Source organism: Staurois parvus, unplaced genomic scaffold (genome assembly GCF_062004578.1).
Source record: "Staurois parvus isolate SC_StPar_1 unplaced genomic scaffold, SC_StPar_1.0 ptg000013l, whole genome shotgun sequence".
NCBI lineage: Eukaryota > Metazoa > Chordata > Amphibia > Anura > Ranidae > Staurois > Staurois parvus.
Window position 1 is genome coordinate 5,018,909 of NW_028317809.1, and position 16,984 is coordinate 5,035,892.

The 16,984-nt window shown below is 39.1% G+C and overlaps 1 protein-coding gene across 2 annotated transcripts in view; it reads left to right on the forward strand.

Moving 5' to 3' along the window:
- INTS10 (integrator complex subunit 10) overlaps window positions 1-16,984 on the forward strand; it is a 55,146-nt gene that overhangs the window by 11,181 nt on the left and 26,981 nt on the right. For both annotated transcript variants that reach the window (XM_089675311.1, XM_089675315.1), the window contains exons 4-8: window positions 473-612; window positions 699-780; window positions 5,982-6,122; window positions 11,862-12,033; window positions 12,384-12,553. In XM_089675311.1, coding sequence (XP_089531437.1) covers window positions 473-612; window positions 699-780; window positions 5,982-6,122; window positions 11,862-12,033; window positions 12,384-12,553 — 705 coding nt within the window. The remainder of the gene's footprint in view (window positions 1-472; window positions 613-698; window positions 781-5,981; window positions 6,123-11,861; window positions 12,034-12,383; window positions 12,554-16,984) is intronic.

The following is a 16,984-nucleotide window of genomic DNA, read 5'->3' on the forward strand; positions in this document are numbered from 1 at the left end:
GCCCAATTTGTCCTAAAAAAAACAAGGTATAATTCACCTGGATGTACAAAGTAGTTGTGGTGATATGTACCGTTTTACTAACACATGTCAACGTTGCAAAATTGCGCTTTAGATTTGTTTTACCCTTAGGCGTGAAGGGGTTAATATCAGGCAGTCCATGTTGACAACCTGCCCCTGCAACAAACACACTTACACCAAGTACTCAGTGGGTTATTTGGCTGCATAAGTAGAAATACTGTAACCCCATTGTAAGGCTTTGTTTAATGTATTCAGAGTGTGTCCAAATGCTTTAGAATGAGTGTATCCTTTTGTTTGGTTGGTCTGGTAAGTAGATTAAACTTATGAAGTGAAAAATAAACAACTTTAGTGGATAATTGTTTCCTAGTTAAAGACCTATTTCTCACAGTGTGATTCTGAATTTCCCACATTTAGCAAACAATTAAGTTGCCTATGTTACCATTTCTTTTCCCAGGTCTTTTTGAAGCCCTTCCTGGTCGGGTACAATGTGAGATGTTACTTAAAGCCACAGAACAATGTTTTAATACACTGGAACGGGCAGAAATGCTGCTACTTTTGTTGAGGCGGTTCCCTGAAACTGTTGTACAGCATGGGGTATGGATATTGATTTGCTGTTGAACTAATGTAACAATCAGTTTGGTTTTAGTATGCAAAATATGTTTTAAGATTTTTGTTTTCAGGTCAGCTTAGGTGAGACACTTTTGGAAGCGGAGAGCCTTGAGGATCAGGAATCGCCTGTAAACTGCTTTAGAAAACTGTTTGGTAAGTATAGCAGGCTTTATATTGATACTGCTTTAGATCTCTCTGCTTACTGTATATTTACACAAATGTATTTATTTCAGGTACTTATTTAGCGCTGTCAATTTATGCAGCGCTTTACATATATATAGTACATTCACATCAGTCCCTAACCCTCAAGGGGTGTACAATCTAAAGTTCCTAACTTACATTCATACATACACATACTAGGGCCAATTTAGACAGGATCCAATTAACCTACCAGCATGTCTTTGGAGGGTGGGAAGAAACCGGAGTACCCGTAGGAAACCTACGCAGGCACAGGGAGAACATGCAAACTCCAGGCAGGAGGTTCCGTGGCTGGGGTTCGAACCAACGACCCTAGTACTGCCAGGCGGAAGTGCTAACCATTTAGCCACTGTGCTGCCATTTTTTGTTAAACATGGAACTGTGTAATTTTTTTTTCAATGTATACTTTTAGAAATCCTAAAGTAGAATTTGAGTGTGTGTTGTGTTTTTTTTATACCTCCTTGTTAAAAAATACATAAAATAGAATCCTAAAAATTCTAATTACCTTGTGCATGGTCCAGTGCTGGCAATCTTGTTAAGACAGAATGACAGTCATGTCATTCTGGCTATTTCCTGTGAGCCCAGCCTGTCAAATACATGCCTCCTAGGGCAAGTGTTGTTGTGCAGGCTGGGCTCATAGTACTCCAGAACTGAACAGTGCTCACGAGTCATTACATGAATGCGGTTCATTCCTGGAAGCATGATCCCCACCGCTGGAGGAAGCTGCAATGACACTGGACTGGCTAGTAGATTGCAGGAAAAAGGCATGAATCTATCAGAAGAGGAAATAAATCACTTTAAAGGATGTTTATCTTTTAAACAAAAAATAATAAATGCACATTATTTTGCAGGTAAAAAATGTATATTTACTTTTTTTGTTTTAGGAGCCTGGAAAGCATTGCAACGGTGATCAGCAGATCGCTGGTCCTGTGCAGGTCTTCTGCAGACTGTCAGTGTAAGCTGTCTGCTTGTACATCGTACGAGGAGGCAGCTTTACACAGACAGGAAGAATCAATGAACAATCAAATTCGTTGAAAACTACAAGCTGAAAGCTGCAAAGCTGTCGGTACTTACAGTTTATTGATTCACAGTGATCAGTGAATAAGTGATGCGGCCGTGTGGCCACACTCTCTTTGAATTGTGGCAACGAGTACAGGGAGAAGATCCCTGGCTCACTGCCTGAAAGAGAGGGGGGTTATTGGGGGAAGAGGGGTCTGATGCTGGACATGTTACATGTCTTATACCCTAAATATGGGTGTAACATGTTCCAAACTTATCCTTTAGAGTTTTTTTTGGAGAAGGAAAATGCAGTAACCCTTAGATCCATGTTTTGATACTGATCCAATGACAGGATCGCTTAAAAAAAAACCCACACTTGTTTCAAAAACACTTCTCAGAACAGTAATGAAGAGTCTGAACAGTGAAGTAGCAACAATGTAGAAAGAGGTGAGAATAGCTTTTTGCCCTCTTTAATAATCCTGTCACTGATGAGTCTTTTCCAGAGACAGGATCGCAATTGACACATTGGCCATAATTTGAATATACAAATCTATAGAAAAAAATGTCAGAGCTCAGTGATAAAAATTACCTGCTAGCAAAAAGTGTTCATAAACAAAAAAAAAACACAAAAACAATACATAAATACAGTTATTTGCAGTGCTAAAAATAACCACAAATAAGAATGATTACATAATACACAACACCCGTGACAAGTGTATAATCAATGGAAAAGTATATAAACAGTCCAAAAAATATAAGAAAAATCTTCTCTTTACTATTACATCTTCAAATGTTTTCCACATATGGTGACTTGAATTGTGTTGAACTTCCACCTTAAATAAAATTGCACACTCACCAGAGTCAGTTGCTGTCTAAATAAATAGAACAGCAGGAAATGCTTTGTTAGAAAGTGAAGCTCTTCTCCAAGAAAAGGTGCTCCAAAGGAATCAATCTCTATCCACCACACTCTTAGCCCATTGAGACCACAAAAGACCATCAACAATGAAAAAGGTGTAGTGTAGTAATTTTATTAAAAAAACGGATATCCAAAACCAATAGCTTTATAAACATATATTAAAACATCCGTCCAAAAGGTGTCACTTACATGTTTAGCCGCCAGTCTCGGATGAGAATGGCGGCAGGACCTCTGGCGTAACGATAAAACCTCTCTACACCTGTTATGCGCGAGCGTGCATTATCAGGAGCCTTTATATACTTTTTCATTGATTATACACTTGTCAAGGGTGTTGATGTTTATTATTTAATATTTCTTATTTGTGGTTATTTTTAGCGCTACAGATAATTGTATTCATATATTGGCCATAATGTACTTGCTTTCAGTAATCTGATGTCTGTTGTTTTCAGCATTGCTTTTTTTGCAATGTGTTTATCATTATACAGTTGTGCTCAAAAGTTTGCATACCCTGGCAGAAATTGTGACATTTTGGCATTGATATTGAAAATATGACTGATCATGCCAAAAAATGCTCTTTTATTGAAGGATGGTGATCATATGAAGGCATTTATTATCAAATAGTTGTTTGGCTCCTTTTTAAATCATAATGATAACAAAAATGACCCCAATGGCCATGATCAAAAGTTTACATACCCTGGAATGTTTGGCCTTGGTACAGACACACAAGTTGAAAAACACGAGTTAAAATGCCAATTAGAGGTTAATGTCTCACATCTGTGGCTTTTTAAATTGCAATTAGTGTCAGTGTATAAGTAGTCAATGAGTTTGTTAGCTCTTACATGGAAGCACTGACTACCGACTGACTGATAACGAGCCTTGGGGATCAGAAAAGAACTGTCAAAAGTCCTGCGTAACAAGTTAATGGAACTTTATAAAGATGGAAAAGGACATATAAAGATGTCCAAAGCCTTGAATATGTCAGTCAGTACTGTTAAATCACCTATTAAGAAGTGGAAAGTTCAGGGCTCTCTTGATACCAAGCCAAGGTCAGGTAGACCAAGAAAGATTGCAGCCATAGCAGAAGAATTGTCCGGGATTCAAAGAAAAACCCACAGGCACCCTCAAAAGAAATACAGGCTGCTCTGGAAAAAGATGGTGAGGTTATTTTTAAGGAGTACAATACGGTGATACTTGAACAGAAATGAGCTGTTTGGTCGAGGTGCCAGAAAGAAGCTTTTACTGCACCAATGCCACAAAAAATCCCGGTTACAATATGCCTGACAACACCTTGACATGCCTAACCAGGCCTTTTTGTGTCATTGATGCAGTAAAGGCTTCTTTCTGGCACCTCGACCATGCAGCTCATTTTTGTTCAAGTGTCATCATATTGTGCTCCTTCAAAACAACCACACTGTCTTTAACCACAAGAAAAATACAGACTGCTCTGAAAAAAAAAAAGATTTCCAGAGCAGTCTGTATTTTTCTTGTGGTTACCTATGGGTTTCCTTTTGTATCCCGAACAATTGTTCTGGCAGCTGTGGCTGCAATCTTTCTTGGTCTACCTGTACTTGGCTTGGTATCAAGAGGTCCCAGAATTTTTTACTTCTTAGTGGAAGTGATGACTGGCATATTCAAGGCTTTGGACATCTTTTTATGTCCTTTTCCATCTTTATAAAGTTCCATTACCTTGTTACGCAGGACTTTTGACAGTTCTTTTCTGATCCCCATGGCTCAGTATCTAGCCTAGTCAGTGCTTCCAGGTAAGAGCTAACAAACTCATTGATTATTTATACACTGACACTAATTGCAATTTAAAAAGCCACAGATGTGGGACACTAACCTCTAATTTGCATTTTAACCCGTGTGTGTCACCTTGTGTGTCTGTACCAAGGCCAAACATTCCAGGGTATGTAAACTTTTGATCATGGCCATTTGGGTGATTTCTGTTATTATGATTTAAAAAGGTGCCAAACAACTATTTGATAATAAATGGCTTCATATGATCACCATCCTTCAATAAAAGAGCATTTTTTGGCATGATCAGTCATATTTTCAATATCAATGCCAAAATTTCACAATTTCTGCCAGGGTATGCAAACCTTTGAGCACAACTGTAGCTCCTTGCACTGCTTTGGTAAAGAAGAGCATTTCAAGTAATTTTCTATTAAAACTAGAGTGCTGGTGTGTGGGGAGAAAAAAACTTTAATTGAGAACTGAATTGGTTCATTGAGCCTGATTGTAGTGTATTTTTTCAGTTGTAAGCAATGTGTTTATAATAAACAATTGAGGTTTCTTTTGTGTTAGCATTTGGATAAAAAAAAGCATAAAGATTGAATGCAGATATTTTCTTTGTTTTGGAATGTATGGAAGGGACTAGGTGAATGTGTGAATGAGTAGCATTAAGTAAATCTAATATCTGATTTATGTTTTGAAAAAAAATGTAAAGTCCTAAGGCATGGAAATTATCAGCTTTATTCATGAAATAATTCTAACAGCAGTAACACATCACAATGTTTTGAGGACTCATTCACACAGTACTGCATGCTAAAATGCTCAACTTCAGTGTTTGAGCTGCGGTCAGTTTATAGGCAGTGAGGCTGCAGTACGTATTGCACTGCAATAAAATTCTACATATCTGCATTGGCACCTCCCGTCTGCATTGCATGTGAATGGGGCACATAGAAAACAGTTTTCTTCATGCCCCAAAGTTACCTGCGTTAATCTAGTGCAGAAAAATACTGGTCATAACATTATGTGTGAACAAGTCAATGACGTTCACTTTGCTGAAGTTAAATCAGTACAATTTTTGGATTCAGATTGGGACAGTTTGCACTTAACCCTTTGCACAGTTTTAATAAGTAAACATGAATGTCTCTGCATGGTACACTGGTGCTTGATGTTTATTTTTACTGGGAAGTGGTTTGGACAGATTAGTTTCCAAGGATTGCACAAATATGTGGAGACAAATATAAAGCCTGTATGAAATGTGACTACGGTCCTGGAAAAAAAAATGTGTTTTTAAGTTTTTGTTACTGTGCTGAACAATATCACAATAACCTATGTTCTGATATGGGTACTGCAGTAAGCTATAGTGCCCCTCACCCACACAATTCAAACAATAGATGTTCTGTATCTAAGGGATACGTGCTTGAACATTATGTAATTCTATGTTTCTTGATAATATATTAAGTATCAGGCATTATTATCTTTTTGCATCATTGTCTGTAATCTTCTTTGATAGTTTGTGATGTTCTGCCCCTTATTATAAACAATCTGGATGTACGCTTGCCGGCCAGCCTGCTCTACAAGTACCTCAACAAAGCTGCTGAATTTTATATCAACTACGTGACACGATCTCCTCAGAATGACAGCCAACAACAAGGTTGGAATAGTTTTGTTTTCATACAGTTTTTTCCTCTTAGATGGTTAAGTAATTGTAAAGAATTATACTGAATATCCCCATGCTACGTGCTATACCAAATACTACATCAAACAAAATGTGAAATCCCACCCATAATAAATAAATTAATATGGTCTAAATAAATTTTAATGTGAAAATCTAAAATATATAGAGCTGCTTGCTGTTCTAAAGAAGAAAACCTTCAAATACCATTCTGCTATAAACAACGCTGCTCTAGATGCTATGGACACCCACAGGACGCATGACCACCACAGCAATGTGAACTTTTGGTTGTAGGAGACCAGATACAGTGGGGCAAAAAAGTATTTAGTCAGCCACCAATTGTGCAAGTTCTCCCACTTAAAAAGATGAGAGAGGCCTAATTGGCATCATAGGTAGACCTCAACTATGAGAGACAAAATGAGAAAAAAAATCCGGACAATCACATTGGCTGATTTGGAAAGAATTTATTTGCAAATTATGGTGGAAAATAAGTATTTGGTCAATATCAAAAGTTAATCTCAATACTTTGTTATATATCCTTTGTTGGCAATGACAGAAATGAAATGTTTCCTGTAAGTCTTCACAAGGTTGGCACACACTGTTGCTGGTATGTTTGCCCATTCCTCCATACAGTTCTCCTCTAGAGCAGTGATGTTTTGGGGCTGTCGCTGGGCAACACAGACTTTCAACTCCCTCCAAAGGTTTTCTATGGGGTTGAGATCTGGAGACTGGCTAGGCCACTCCAGGACCTTAAAATGCTTCTTACGAAGCCACTCCTTCATTGCCCGGGCGGTATGTTTGGGATCTGTGTCATGTTGGAAGACCCAGCCACGTTTCATCTTCAATGCCCTTACTGATGGAAGGAGGTTTGCACTCAAAATCTCACGATACATGGCCCCATTCATTCTGTCCTGTACATGGATCAGTCGTCCTGGTCCCTTTGCGGAGAAACAGCCCCAAAGCATGATGTTGCCACCCCCATGCTTCACAGTAGGTATGGTGTTCTTTGGATGCAACTCAGCATTCTCTCTCCTCCAAACACGACGAGTTTTGTTTCTACCAAACAATTCTATTTTGGTTTCATCTGACCATATGACATTCTCCCAATCCTCTTCTGGATCATCCAAATGCTCTCTAGCAAACTTCAGACGGGCCAGGACATGTACTGGCTTAAGCAGGAGGACACGGCTGACACTGCAGGGTCTGAGTCCCTGGCGGCGTAGTGTGTTACTGATGGTAGCCTTTGTTACGTTGGTCCCAACTCTCTGCAGGTCATTCACTAGGTCCCCCGTGTGGTCCTGGGATTTTTCTCACCGTTCTTGTGATTATTTTGACCCCACGGGGTGAGGTCTTGCGTGGAGCCCCAGATCGAGGGAGTTTATCAGTGGTCTTGTATGTCTTCCATCTTCTAATTATTGCTCCCACAGTTGATTTGTTCACACCAAGCTGCTTGCCTATTGCAGATTCAGTCTTCCCAGCCTGGTGCAGGTCTACAATTTTGTTTCTGGTGTCCTTCTTTGGTCTTCACCATAGTGGAGTTTGGAGTGTGACTGTTTGAGGTTGTGGACAGGTGTCTTTTATACTGATAACGAGTTCAAACAGGTGCCATTGATACAGGTAATGAGTGCAGGACAGAGGAGCCTCTTAAAGAAGAAGGAACAGGTCTGTGAGAGCCAGAAATCTTGCTTGTTTGTAGGTGACCAAATACTTCTTTTCCACCATAATTTGCAAATAAATTCTTTCCAAATCAGCCAATGTGATTGTCTGGATTTTTTTTCTCATTTTGTCTCTCATAGTTGAGGTCTACCTATGATGCCAATTACAGGCCTCTCTCATCTTTTTAAGTGGGAGAACTTGCACAATTGGTGGCTGACTAAATACTTTTTTGCCCCACTGTATACATCCACCATTTGGGTCCTTGCGGTTTCATGATATACTGACTCTGAATTGGGTCCCTTCTTTTACTGAAAAATCTGCCTAATCTGACGATCCTGAATCCAACAACACTTTTATGAATCTTGCAAACCGGACTTAATGTCCAGTGGGTTGGGATCTCCCCTTTTTTTTGGCGGTCTTAGTGTGAGCGTGTCTGGGCCAGGCGCACATATTTGATGGCGACCTCTATGGGTACCAACAGGCAATGATAAACGCATTTTAATGTTGATATGGCTGCATCTGATCCAAATAACATACCATCCTCCTCCACAACTTACCCCTGATGAAAGACAGTGATCTGAAATGCGTCTGGTTTTCTACTGATGATATTCCAGTAGGAAAAAGAGGACACCCGATTTCTAATAAGCTGGTTATATTGGATCCTTCAAACTATTGTAGCCATGTACTATTACCTCATTTTGCTTCTGGTTTTTATCAATTACATAATTGTGTCAATCTGTGATTTGCATTTCTGGGTAGGGGGCGTGCACCACACGACCTGTGCTGCTATTGGCTGCTGGGGATGTCAATCACCGGGTGTCGGACACTAATACAGTGAACAGTGCTTTTTATTACATAACATTGCTTTTTATAACATTGTAGTAAAGTTTTGTTATATTTTACCTCAGCACTTTTTTTTGAGTTGCCTTTCACCACTTGCCCTCCAGAGGATTTACCCCCCCTTCATGACCAGGCCATTTTTTTGCGATACGGCGCTGCATTACTTCAACTGACAATTGCTCGATCATGCAGCACTGTACATAAATGAAATTTGTCATTTTTTCCCCCCACAAATAGAGCTTTATTTTAGTGGTATTTAATCACTTCTGCGGTTTTTTTATTTTTTGTGCTATAAACAAAAAAAAGACCAACAATTTTGAAAAAAAAATTTTTTTTGAATTTTTGCTATAAAACAAATCCATTAAAAAAAAAAAAAAAAAAAAAAAATTCTTCATAAATGTAGGCCAAAATGTATTCTGCTAAAAAAAAAATCCCAATAAGTGTATTTTAATTTGGTTTACGTGAAATTATAGTGTCTACAAATGGCGGTATATATGCTGCTAATTTTTTTTCTGTTAATACTAGTAATGGCGGCGATCAGCAACTAATAGCAGGACTGCAGCGGGCATTCTGACACTGGGTGGGAACTAACTGCCACTAACATCCCCAATGATACTAATACAGTGATCAGTGCTAATAAAAAGCACTGTTCACTGTATTAGTGTCCTACACCCGGTGATTGACATCCCCAGCAGCCAATAGCAGTGCAGGTCGGGTGGTGCACGCCCCCTACCCGGAAATGCAAATCACAGATTGTTACGTGATTTTGCGCAGCCATGCCTACCTGTAGCAGTACATCTTCTATAGGGTGGCGGCCAAGTCCCGCTCTTTTTTGGGGGTCTCTCACTTATCATAGTATTTTGGGATGTAGGCAACTTGGAGGCTTCGGATGGCGATATACACTGCTCAAAAGATTTAAAGGAACACTTTTTAATCAGAGTATAGCATCAAATCAATTAAACTCCTGGGATATTGATCTGGTCAGTTAAGTAGCAGAGGGGGTTGTTAATCAGTTTCAGCTGCTTTGGTGTTAATGAAATTAACAGGTGCACTAGATGGGCAACAATGAGATGACCCCCCAAAACAGGAATGGTTTTACAGGTGGAGGCCACTGACATTTTTTTTCCCTGCTCCTCTTTTCTGACAGATTTTTCACTAGTTTTACATTTGGCTAGGGTCAGTGTCACTACTGGTAGCATGAAGCGATACCTGGTCTCTTCAGAGGTTCAATACGTGCCATTACCAGAAGGTTTGCTGTGTCTCCCAGCATAGTCTCAAGAGCATGGAGGAGATTCCAGGAGACAGGCAGTTACTCTAGGAGAGCTGGACAGGGCCGTTGAAGGTCCTTAACCCATCAGCAGGACTGGTATCTGCTCCTTTGTGCAAGGAGGACCAAGGTGAGCACTGCCAGAGTCCTACAAAATGACCTCCAGCAGGCCACTTGTGTGAAAGTCTCTGACCAAACAATCTGAAACAGATTTCATAAGGGTGGCCTGAGGCCCGACGTCCTCTAGTGGTCCCTGTGCTCACTGTACGGCACCATAGAGCTCGATTGGCATTTGCCATTGAACACCAGAATTAGCAGGTCCTGCCAATGGTGCCCTGTGCTTTTCACAGATGAGAGCAGGTTCACCCTGAGCACATGTGACGGATGTAAAAGGGTCTGGAGAAGCCGTGGACATCGTTCAGAATTATAGTTTTGGTGGTAGGTCAGTAATGGTCTGGGGAGGCATATCCATGGAGGGACGCACAGACCTCTACAGGCTAGACAGTGGCACCCTGATTGACATTAGGTATCAGGATGAAATCCTTGGACCCATTGTCAGACCCTACGCTGGTGCAGTGGGTCCTGGGTTCTTCCTGGTGCATGACAATGCCCGGCCTCATGTGGCGAGAGTATGCAGGCAGTTCCTGGAGGATGACGGAATTGATACCATTGAATGGCCTCCATGCTCGTCTGACCTAAATCCAATAGAACACCTCTGGGATATCATGTGTCAGTCCATCTGACACCACCAGGTTGCACATCAGACTGTCCAGGAGCTCAGTGATGCCTCGGTCCAGATCTGGGAGGAAATACCCCAGGACACCATCCACCCTCTCATTAGGAGCATGCCCCGACATTGTCAGGCATGCATACAATCACGTGGGGGCCATACAAACTACTGAGTACCATTTTGAGTTGCTGCAATGAAAGTTCAGCCAAATAGACTAGCCTGCTGCATAATCTTTTCACTTTGATTTTCAGGGTGTCTTTGAATTCAGTCCTCTGTAGGTTGATAACTTTCATTTCCATCAAACAACGGGGCATCCTTACGTTTCTAACACATTACCCAGTCCATATCAGTATAGATATCCAGCCTGTTATTTTCCCCTTTGAGATACGATGTGTTTTCAAAGTGTTCCTTTAATTTTTTTTGAGCAGTGTATTTATTGCAATACTTACAGAATATTCTTGATGAGTTCCGTTTTGGTTCCCATTCAATGTTTTGGGTTTTTTTTTTTTTTTGGCAAAGGGTTAAACTATGCTAGATACTGTCCTTCCTGGCTCTGCATCACTGCTCTGATCATTATACAACTTGTGCTCTATGACTATCAAAAATTCTTTGTTGCCCCTGCATGATTCCTTTTTTATTATTTTTCTGAATATTAATATTATTATTTCAGGTATAGCGCTGTCAATTTACGCAACACTTTACATATATATTGTACATTCACATCAGTCCTTAACCCTCAGGGGGCATACAATCTAAGGTCCCTAACTCACATTCATACATACTCATACTAGGGCCAATTTAGACAGGAGCCAATTCACCTACCAGCATGTCTTTGGAGTGTGGAAGGAAACCAGAGTACCCGGAGTAAACCCACGCAGGTACAGGGAGAACATGCAAACTCCAGGCAGGTGGTGCTGTGATTGGGATAGATGACATATGCGTTGGATCCACACCTTTTGCATTTGGGTGCTTTATGACACACATCAATGGGCATTACTATATGACATGTGATAACATGCAATGTAAAGTGTACAGCAACAGACAATAAAACACACAGAGCTTTGTTGCATGTTGACATGCATTTTTATGTGTTTCCATTATATAAATGTAAACTGCTTCAGAAATAATTTCACAACTCAAACTTGTGAAATGGACAACGGTGCGAATAGAGCGCCTTCATTAATACTGTATATTGTTCATTGATACCGAAGTTGTTTATTCCCAGCAACACAAGACTCTACTGATCTACTTTCCCCCACTAAAAGAAGTACCCAAAAATACATTATTGAAGGTCTGACAGAGAAGTCCTCACAGATTTTGGACCCGTGGGATAGGCTGTTTAAGATTCTGTCTGTAGTTGGAATGAGATGTGAATGGCAGATGGACAAAGGAACAAGGTAATAATGCACACTCAATATAATAATTATAATCTGCACTTAGTATTAAGAGATATATTGGAGTATAATAAAGGAATAGGTTTCTTGTATGCTCCAGCTTTATGACTGACAGGAAGTCGGAAATAAAATTGGTCATTGGACTTTTTAAAAACTAAACTCTGTCAATTATATTTGATATCTGATATGTTTTTAAGATTTAAACTCTGTTACATTTTAGTCTCTTTTCTGTCTTTGGTCTTTATTGGTACACACTTCATTGTTCATGCCTTTGATGTTTTCATAGATTTTTTCTTCAGATGAATCCATACAGTATATCTGCTTTGAGACAACATTTGTATTGTTTCATTCAGGACATATAATGATCTGTTTCACCGTGTGAAAGAACTCTGCCGGTACATCAGCAATTTTGACAACGAGGCTCATGCAAAATATAAGAATCAAGTTGTCTATTCCACTACTATGATTTTTTTCAAAAGTGTCTGCCATTATATCAGTGCCATTCAGCCATCCCTTTTCCAAGGTGAGTGTGTTTTATCGAAGAACACAAAGAACAACTTCATTTAGTAGCCAAATAGTATCATAAAATAATCAGTACAATGTATTTGTATCGATTCCTTGAGACATTAATTGTACTGGAAATGTCAGCATGCAGCTTTGTTCAGTGCTCCATCACAAAGATTAGTCAAGAAGCTATACACAAAATCAAGCTGTTGCAGGCTTTTATAAGTTTGCTTTTCTCCACTGCAGCATACGGAAGCTGTTTTTGCTTTTGAGTGTAGATTTGTATGTGATTGGTAAATCCCTCTAAATGACTGGAAGCCGTTTTATGTAAGGAGCATAAAAAAGAAGGTGGCGGTGCTCCAATGTACAAACAGCAGATTTCTTAACTGTTAAGAAGACAGAAATATATGGCTCTTGGATCACCAGTAGATGCATTTCACAGTCATTTATTGCTTAGTCATTACTGAAGAAGAAATTCAAGAAATGAATGATTACTTATATATTAATATTTATGCATTTTTTCTTTAGTGATATTTTTTGTACATTTATCTCTATTTTTCTTTCTTTTTGGATAAGTTTTACTATTTTGTCATCTGGATATTAGTGGCTAGTTTATAACTCTATTTTTCCTTTTTTTTTTTTTTTTTGCGGAGATTCCAGTAGTATATTTTTTATGTGTTCATATATTAATTTTTGTTTTGATTGGGTTATTTTGAGTTATATTGTTTCAACAAAAAATATTTTTTGTGTTTTTGGATACCCCCGTTGTTTTAATCACATGCCCTCCTTCCTGTCCAGGCCATTTTTCGCGATACGGCACTGCGTTACTTTAACTGACAATTGCATGGTCATGCAACACTGCACCCAAATTAAATTTTATGTTCTTTTTTCCCACAAATGGAGGTTTCTTTCAGTGGTATTTGATGTCCTGTGCTTTTTTTTTTTTTTTTTCTGCACTAAAAACCTCAAAAAACTGACAATTTTGACTTTTTGCTATTAAACATGTCCAGTAAAAAAAAAATAAAATTCGAATTTTGTCATAAATTTAGGCCAAAATGTATTCTGCTACATGTATAGTAATTCAGCGAGCGCTCTATAAGCAGATAGCAACTAGTACATTAAAGGAAATATCACAAACCTTAAAATGCAAATGAGTAGGTAAAGTGCAGCGCTAAAAGGATAATAAATGAGGTATATATGCACATAAAAAGTTTGATCAATATAAAACCGTCCAATGGACTGTATGTGGTATATGGCACCAAAATAACTCCCACACCAGCAGGTAATTCCAAAGCCTGTGACAGGGAATAATATGGCAAAAATGCGCACATAGGATATGCGCATGTAAATATATAACTCTCCATCTGATGGGGTATAAACATTATGCAGGTGGTGGGCTTCCCTCAAGAGCAGGAGGTCATCAGACTTGAGTGTAGTGATCCGCTGTATCCAAAGGTCTCCTTTATGCTGTCTAGGTGTAAATTATGGATAAAGGGCTCCCTCTTCTGGATATTAGATGGCACCAGAGATTGCTCTGTGGATGCTAAAAGCTCCTCCAAAGAGAGCCAAAAGACAAGAGGGGGTGCCAATAGTGTAGTATTTCTTGTAATTTATTGGGTAAAAATAGCATCATGTGGAGAAACAAAACTGAGTGGGGGTACAGTACAATATAAAAGAGAATGCAGAGTACTGCAACACTGACCCTTACATAAGATGGCCACTGGACCTCCTCGTGGTCCTGGCGGCGATGACGTCACACGCTGTAAGCTCCTCCTGAGGCCTTTCGTGCTAAGGTACATCATCAGAGGGGGAAGCTAACAGCCGTGTGATTGACGTCCAATACTTAAATAGGGAAGATGGCGCATGCGCATTACTGCACCGCCGTTTTCGCGGAGAACTACGAACTGCGCATGCGCGCTTTCAGAGACGCCATTTTGCCGTGGATTGGTGCGATCGTAAGACACAGTAAACAGAATGGTGTCAAAATGCCAGTAGCTAGAAGCTGTCAGTGGCGCAGTTCCCAGGGGGATAATATGTAGCAGCTACTAGTATACAAGACAAGAAGCCATGTATAAACAAAGGGGGAAGAGGCACTTAGACAAACTACCCTGATTAAAAATTTATAAAATAAAATCAAAGGACCCCTAAGGTGAAAATCATATATGATTTATACAAAGAGAAAAAACTTTTATTATTAAACTTGATAAAAAATGATAAACATAAACACATCCACGGCATAAAAGACGCTCAGAATGGCTATTTGCATTACCACGTCGCCATTATATCAAAGAACTCATATATGCGCAGATGTGCATTAAGACACAGTTACCAGAGTAATGTTACAGATTCCATCAGCTTGGAGCAAAAGATGGCTTAGTATCCCAGGGGAAATATATAATAACTGATAATACATATAGAGCAATGCCAGAAAGGAGAGTATGCATATGAAGCTCCCCTAACTATAAATAACAACCCCAGGGATGGAGATCATATTATGATCTTTATAAAAATAGTGTTAGTCAAAATTAGCGTCCACAGCATATAAGGCGCTCAATCTTAATACTATCAATAACATTATCTAACATAAATATGTAAATCCGCACAATAATTACAGAGTCAGATAGATACAAAATATTATATAAAATTTCATTGTATAAACCTAAAGAAACAAAGATGTAATACGCAAAGTATATAATATGTAAGACCATAAAAATCAATATTATATAGCCAGATAAAATAAAACAACGGTCATAAAATGATATACATAAAATATTAAAATATATCCTCTGAATCAAGCAAAAACTGGTATGTATGAGCAAATATGTAATATTGTTTAATATAAGCCAGGATAAAGTTAGTTATTGGCAATAAAGCAATTGACATCGATCTCAATGTAAAGCCCTCGTGGGTGTAAAGTGGTCCAGCTCATACACCCATCTAGTCTCGGCCTGTGATACAGCCCTCATTTTATTCATGCCCCTCCAATGGGTAGAGATGCAATCAATACCCACAAACTTGAGGGATGTTGGGTCCATGTTGTGAAATAACCGATAGTGGTTAGAGAGGGAATGTTCCCTATATCCCTTCTTAATATTAGTTACGTGTTCTTGTAAGCGGTCACGTAATTTCCTTATCATGCGGCCTATGTACTGCTTTTGACAAGAGCATTGTAACAGGTACACCACATATCTGCTTTCACATGAGATGAACCGTTTGATATTGTATGATTTACCTGTAACAAATGATTCAAAGGTATCTAACCAATGTTTTCTAATGCCCTTACATTTGCAAATGACACATCTGTTGCAAGGGTGAAATCCCTTAAGATCATTGAACAGGGAAATGCTTCTTGGGGGATCTACCACATTTGGTGCAATCTGATGTCTAAGTGCTGTTGCTTTTCGAAAGATGATCTCCAGTCTGTTGGGTAAGACATTTTCCAAAATAGGATCCATTTTTAAAATATCCCAATTATTATGAATAATCTTACTGATGTGTCTGAATTGGGTTGAGAATGTAGTCACAAAGGGACAGATTTTTTCTTGTATCTGTTTGGATTTATTTTGTAGCATATCGTTCCTATTTAATTGGGCAACCACTTGAATGGTATTATGTAGAGTGGATTCTTCGTAACCTTTCTCTAAGAATCTATTTTTCAAGATTTCTGCTTGGGAGTAGTAGGTATCAACATCTGTGCAATTGCGTCTTATGCGCATGAACTGACCCTTTGGGATGTTGCCCAGCCAGTTGGGATGATGGCAATTCCCGGTCGGAATATAGCTATTCCTGTCAGTTGTCTTAAAGAATGATTTGGTCACAATTTTGCCATTATAGTTAATAAGAGTGAGGTCCAAGAAGTTTATTTTCTGTTGGCTGTATACATAGGTGAGGTTGATGTTAAGGTTGTTGTTATTCAAGGTAGAGAAGAAATTGACAAGTGATTCCTCCTCCCCATTCCATAGGAGGAGGATATCGTCAATATACCTTTTATACATCACCAGTTCTGGACAGTCCCTTGCATAAATTAAATCCTCCTCCCATTGGGATATGAATAAGTTGGCCAGACTGGGGGCAAATTTAGCCCCCATTGCAATGCCCTTAACTTGTAGATAGTATGACTTATTGAACCAGAAATAATTGTGGTTCATCACGAAATCTATCAGATCTAAGATAAAATGTCTCTGTATGGTAGGTAAAGTACTGTAATTTGTTAAGTAGAAGTCTGCTGCTTCCATTCCGTCTGCATGTTTAATATTTGTGCAAAGGGGAGCTACGTCCGCTGTTACTAGAAAAGTCTTGGGAAGCATTTTTATATTGCTGACTTCATTAAGTACTTGCTTTGTATCACGCAAGTAAGATGGTGTTTGCGTGACTAGAGGTTGGAGAAAAAAATCTATATATTCTCCAATTTTTGAACTGAGGGATCCGATTCCACTTATTATCGGTCGTC